The 6,369-nt window shown below is 50.8% G+C and overlaps 1 protein-coding gene across 1 annotated transcript in view; it reads right to left on the reverse strand.

Moving 5' to 3' along the window:
- Positions 1 to 912: 912 nt before the first annotated feature.
- LOC142047641 (zinc finger protein 547-like) overlaps positions 913 to 6,369 on the reverse strand; it is a 206,375-nt gene continuing 200,918 nt past the window's right edge. The window contains exon 4 of the mRNA XM_075071639.1: positions 913 to 1,200. Within this exon, the coding sequence (XP_074927740.1) occupies positions 1,118 to 1,200 (83 nt within the window). The 3' untranslated portion in view covers positions 913 to 1,117. The remainder of the gene's footprint in view (positions 1,201 to 6,369) is intronic.

The raw sequence follows: 6,369 nt of genomic DNA on the forward strand, positions 1-6,369 counted from the left end.
TATATGGCAATACAAATTGTCTCCTTTATGTCTTAAGGCAGGGCATTGGTCCCTGGGAAGGGAGGTGGAAGGATGCCATATCTTATACCGACGTGCCAATTTTCGTAAACTCAAGTTGGATCTATGGGAAGACGTTCCCTACAGAAGAGACTGATACAATAGAACATCAATCTGAAACATTGGATGAAACATAATTTTCAGTTATTGCTTCAAGATCTGGCATTTCTCCTGACCAAGCATATTTTAGCAAAGGCAGTTTATCTTGGTTACCCCTGCTTTCTCTAGCTGATCACTATTTGCTAGGCCTGGTCTCTTGACCAACTCTGGAGTTTGGGTCTGAGAAAGAGCTGGCACAATCCATATACCAGGTTGTTATATAAAATGCACATGGATTTAACCCTTTACACACCATAGTCTCTGTGATCATTGCTGTGGACTTTCTATCACCGTCCCTATGACCCTGGAGGTTGCTTCCGCTCTCAACTCTGCACTGTCTGGACTGTCAACCATGGAGAGCATTGAGTAAGCGAGGTAGAGAAGTGAATCGCATCACTGCCCAGGGATTGTGCAGCCTGTTTGCCTCTGTTCTTCTATAATCCAGGAGGACTCTGGGGATCCTGGTCAGACAGTGCCACTGGAGACATGGGGGGGAAGAATTTGAAGACTTCAATAACTCGGACATAGGTTAGGGGTTGTTATAGAAGTGGATGGGTAGGGTTCTGTGGCCTGCTTTGTGCAGGAGGTCAGACTAGATGATCATATTGGTCCCTTCTGACCTATGAGTCTATGAGATCAGCCTCTGTAGCCTCACACACTGAAGGACATAAATCCACACCATGTAGAGGTCAAGCATAAGAGTTTATTACACACAGCGCTGGCGGAGTGTCACCTTGCTAATTAGACTCAGAGACACTGCCAATCAGTTGATTACAATAGAATATATAGATTTTTGCATGGGCAGGGGAAAGTGACAGGGTAGGCAGTTCCACACCCCAGGATAGGTTTTGCAACAAGACAAGATAGCACATTAGCCAGTGGTTAGAAGGTTACATAATGTCTCCGCCCATGGTCTCAAGTTAGCAAGTTAACATTTAGTTAATACTTTGATAAAATGTTATTAGTATAAAATATATATGTTGAATTCTGATTTGGGGTCCATAGGAATGGAGCAAGTACTTTGATTGTCAAACAGGTACATTCCTGGGGGTTAAAGCAAAGAAACAGTGAAAGTATATGGCAATACAAATTGTCTCCTTTATGTCTTAAGGCAGGGCATTGGTCCCTGGGAAGGGAGGTGGAAGGATGCCATATCTTATACCGACGTGCCAATTTTCGTAAACTCAAGGTTGGATCTATGGGAAGAACGTTCCCTACAGAAGAGACTGATACAATAGGAACATCAATCTGAAACATTGGATGAAACATAATTATTCAGTTATTGCTTCAAGATCTGGCATTTCTCCTGACCAAGCATATTTTAGCAAAGGCAGTTATCTTGGTTACCCCTGCTTTCTCTTAGCTGATCACTATTTGCTAGGCCTCTGGTCTCTTGACCAACTCTGGAGTTTGGGTCTGAGAAAGAGCTGGCACAATCCATATACCAGGTTGTTATATAAAATGCACATGGATTTTAACCCTTTACACACCATAGTCTCTGTGATCATTGCCTGTGGACTTTCTATCATGCCGTCCCTATGACCCTGGAGGTTGCTTCCGCTCTCAACTCTGCACTGTCTGGACTGTCAAACCATGGAGAGCATTGAGTAAGCGAGGTAGAGAAGTGAATCGCATCACTGCCCCAGGGATTGTGCAGCCTGTTTGCCTCTGTTCTCTATAATCCAGGAGGACTCTGGGGATCCTGGGTCAGACAGTGCCACTGAGACATGGGGGCGGGAACCGTCCACTGGGAATGAAAAATGGGTTTCTCTAGTCATAGTCCTCCTAGCCCCTATGGCCTGGAGGACTCCTGTCTACACAACCCTCTGGCCTCTTAGCTCTATGACTCCTGGAAGCTCCTCTCCCTCCCTCCCTGCAGCACCAGGGATGGGAGGGGGCGGAGGGGGAAGAACCCCTGTGCTGCAGGAAGAGCAGAGGGGCCCTGAGGGGCAGATGTGGGGGCTGCAGGTCAGAACTGAAGGAGGGGCTGGGGGCAGAAGTGATGTGGGGTAGAATTAACAGCCGAGCTGGGGACAGGCAGATGTGGGGGTGGCCGGGACACAGAATTATTTGGGGTTTGGGGGAGAAGCTGGAGACTCCACACCAGCAGGGATACTAGCAGAGGGCGAGCCAGGGACTGAGGAGTGTGCATCACCCCAGTATCCAGTAGAAATATATGCCTAGCATAGACACATCCTACATTGACAGAGAGCCAGTAGTTAGGGCAACAAAGAATTCTTCCCTTGACTTATCTGCATCTACATGGGGGTTAGATCGACCTAACTACATCACCCAGGGTGTGACATTTTTCACAGTTCTGAGCAATGTAGCTAAGCTGAGCTATGGTTTAGGGGTGGACCAGGCCTCAGGATGAACAAGGGTATGTCTACACTACAGTGAATAGAGCGGCACTGCTACAACGCTACAGCTGTGTCCCTGAAGGGCCCTAGTGTAGATGCATCCTGCATTGACAGAAGGTTTTTCCATCACTCTAGTTAATCCAAGAGTGAAAGTAATTTACAGGATTTACTGGTACTGCTGGAGTCCTGAGGGGGTGTGGCCTCATCCAGAAGGGGCATGGCCTCATTCAGAAGGGGCGTGGCCTCTCAAGATTTAAAGGCCCTGGGGCACTGGCTGTGGCTGGGAGACCCAGGGCCCTTAAATCAACCACGGGCTCCCAGCTGCAGAGGTGGCTGGGAGCCCCCTGGGGCTCACGGGCAAATTAAAGGGCCCGGGGCTCCAGCGGCCGGGGGGAACCTCGAGCTTTGCGGGGCTGAGGCAGGGATTTAAAGGGCCCAGAGCTCCTGCTGCTGAGGGGAGCCTTGAGCCCCTTAAATCCCGGCCCCAGCCCGACCGCTGGAGCTGTGGCCGGGATTTAAAGGACTCTGGTGGTTCGACCACACTACCAATAGCAGTGTGGCCGCAGCACCAACGGGGCGCCTTGTGCTAGCCGCTGGAGTAGAATCCAGCCCCACCACTGCCTGGACACCTACTGTGTAGACAGACCCTGACTCTAAGCTTTTGTGTCCTTGTTTGTTTCTTTCCCCTCTTTTCTTTTCATTCCCTTTCCGTTTCTTTACACCCCACTGCTCCCATTCCCTTCCTTCTTTCCTTATCTTTCTCCAGCTCCTCCTCCTGGGCTCTCCTTTCTCTTCACCTCATTCTGCACCTGTACAGCTTATATGAGGTGGGACATTTCTGACACAGAGAGAACAGAAGCCCAGAGATCCCAGCAGCCATGGTCTCAGTGGCTCTTGTCCAGGAAATCCAAGAGGAAACCAAATGTCCCATCTGTGCACAATATCTGACGGACCCAGCAACCACATACCTTGGGCACAACTTCTGCCGAGGCTGCATCGCTCAGCACTGTGAGACATGGACAGAGCTGGGCTCTGACCCTTTGGGCTGCCCCAGCTGCAGAGCCCGAATCCAGAAAGTGCTCTCCAAAGTAATTCTCAGCTAGCAAATATAGTGGGAAAAATCAGACAATTGGATTTCAGACCAGGAAAAGAGAATCTGTGTGAGATGCACGACAAAGCCCTGGATCTGTTCTGTGAAGAGACCGGGGAAGCCGCGTGTGTGATTTGTGAGAGATTCCCCGGAGCACAGATCTCACACGGTGCTGCTCATGGAGGAGGCTGCCCAGAAATACAAGGTAGGACACACTCAGGGTCTCTGAGAGCCACAGAGTCTCACAGTTTCCCAGATTTTCTCCCCTAATTTCTGGTTCTACCTAAATCTCTGCCCTGCAGGCTCATTCCTCTAGGCAGGTGCAGGGAGCCCTGGCTACTGATGCTGCCCCAGCGTGTCAAGCCCGCACTGTGCTTTAGAGAGAGGTGGGCACCAGAGCTCTGGGAAGATGCACTTTCCTTGCACAGAAGATTGAAGGAAGATATATCCATCCTGCTGCCAGGCAGGAATGGAAGGAATGAGCTGCTCCCACCACACCCTGACAGCCCAGGCTCTGCCAGCAGGGCATCCACATTAATCATGGACACAGCCGCCCTTGCTTTGCTGCATGGAACATACATGAGTGGGTTTAAACACAGGTACTAAGGGACTAAGGGGTATTCCCTAGGGACCCATCTCTGGAGTCACAGGATTAAAACAGATCCTCAGGTTTCATCATAAAAAAATCAGCAACCAAAAAGAAATCTTCTAGCCCCTATGATTGAAAAGATACATTTGAAAATGTGGCCTGAGTGTAACCGACATGGAGATCCTGGGCCAATAACTCTGAGGGGAGGGAACTGCCCCATCCATCGCAATGGGCTTGTCTACTCTGCACAATTAGGTTGACTTAAGTTAGGTCGCAGTTCCTTAAGTTACAGGCACTGCAGGAATTAAATCAGTTGTTGATGTCCACGCTGCCCTCCTTCTGCCACTGGTGCAGGGGTGCTTTCACTGACTGACGTTTGGCATTGTGGGGCACTGACAGCCAGAGGGTGGGGCACTGACAGCTGCTTGGGGCTCACAGCTGGAGCCCACCCCACCCCGTCCATGGACTTGGAGAGGAAAAGTGAAATACTAACAGTCGTGAAACTAAGAAAGTCAATTTCTAGTTTGTAGGCTCCCTGCTGTGAAACTGAGCCCTGTCCCCTGGGGTGGGGGCTCCAGCTGTGATTCCAGGTACTAACTGACAGCTGGGGGCCCCAGCTGTGAGCCTGGAGCCTGGCTGACATCTCAGGATATCAGCACTGGGGCGGGAGGGCTCCAGCAGTTAGCCCAGCTGTCAGCTGGTTGGGGGGGCAGCTGTCAGCCCTGCGCAGATGTGAACAACTGCTCTGGGGTCCTCATCCACCATAGGGGTCAACTCTGCTCTGCACCCACCAGCAGCTCCCCGCCCCACCTCCCCACCCCGAGCTTACTTCCACTCCACCTCCGCCTCCTCCCCCGAGCCCACCGCATTCCCACTTCTCCCCCTAGCTCCCAGTGCTTGCGCTGTGAAACAGCTGTTTTGCGGTGGCAAGCGCTTGGGGGAGAAGGAGGGAGAACACAGTGCACTCCCAGGAAGAGGCAGGGCCAGGGCAGCTATTTGGAGAAGGAGTCCAATAGGGGCAGGGAGGGGGTGGAGTTGGGGCAGGAGCTTTGGGGGAAGGGGTTGGAATGGGGGCAGGGCAGGAGTGGAGTCGGGGCAGGGCTGTGAGGGGTCAAGCACCCACCGGCGCCGGGAAAAGTTGGCACCTGTGTCATCCACCACTCTCCAGCTGGGAGCTAGGGGCATGTGGCAGGCAGGGAAGAAGGCAGTGTGCCCAGGTCCCTGTTCCAAGCAGCTTACAGATACTGAGGTCCCTGCCCCAAGGAGCTTGCAGTCTATAAAGATGAGTAAAGACAAATTCCCCCCTCCCCTCCAAATAAGCATTTGTGCATGGACTTTATTTTCAAATATAGTTTGAAAAGCTTTTGAATTTTCTGTTGTTCTAAGATTGCATTTACCCAAAATAAATAACAGCCCTTTGACAGAGGCAGACCTTTTTTAAAAAATCGGATTTCTACCCAGGACCATGGTTGAACTCAGTGTCTGTGTATTACTCAGGTTCAATGGCTGCAAAATTCACTTTTGACGCTCTCTGAGTCGTTGTTAGCTAGCTTTCAACCAGGGCTGCCCAGAGGATTCAGGGGGTCTGGGGCAAAGCAATTTCAGGGAGCCCTTCTATAAAAAAAAGTTGCAATACTATGGAATACTGTATTCTCATGGGGGCCCTTGCGAGGCCCGGGGCAAATTGCCCACTTGCCCCCCATTCCCCTCTGGGTGGCCCTGCTTTCAACCCCCTATGCTTCTCTCTCTCTCCACATGCTCATTGTAGACCAGCCCTAAGATTTAAGGGAGAATGAGTGAAAAAATAAGACCAGGAGGTTACACATCAAACACCAGGTATAACAGGATTCAGATAGACTCATAGACTTTAAGGTCAGAAGGGACCATTATGATCATCTAGTCTGACCTGCACAAAGCAGGCCACAGAATCTCACCCGTCCACTCTGTAACAAACCCCTAACCTATATCTGAGTTACTGAAGTCCTCAAATCGTGGTTTAAAGACCTCAAGCTGCAGAGAATCCTCCAGCATGTGACTTGTGCCCCATGCTGCAGAGGAAGGTGAAAATGCCCCAGGGCTTCTACCAATCTGCCCTGGAGGAAAATTCCTTCCCGACCCCAAATATGGTGATCAGCTAAACCCTGAGTATGTGGGCAAGACTCACCAGCCAGCAC

This window comes from Chelonoidis abingdonii, chromosome 12 (assembly GCF_003597395.2).
Source record: "Chelonoidis abingdonii isolate Lonesome George chromosome 12, CheloAbing_2.0, whole genome shotgun sequence".
Lineage (NCBI taxonomy): Eukaryota > Metazoa > Chordata > Testudines > Testudinidae > Chelonoidis > Chelonoidis abingdonii.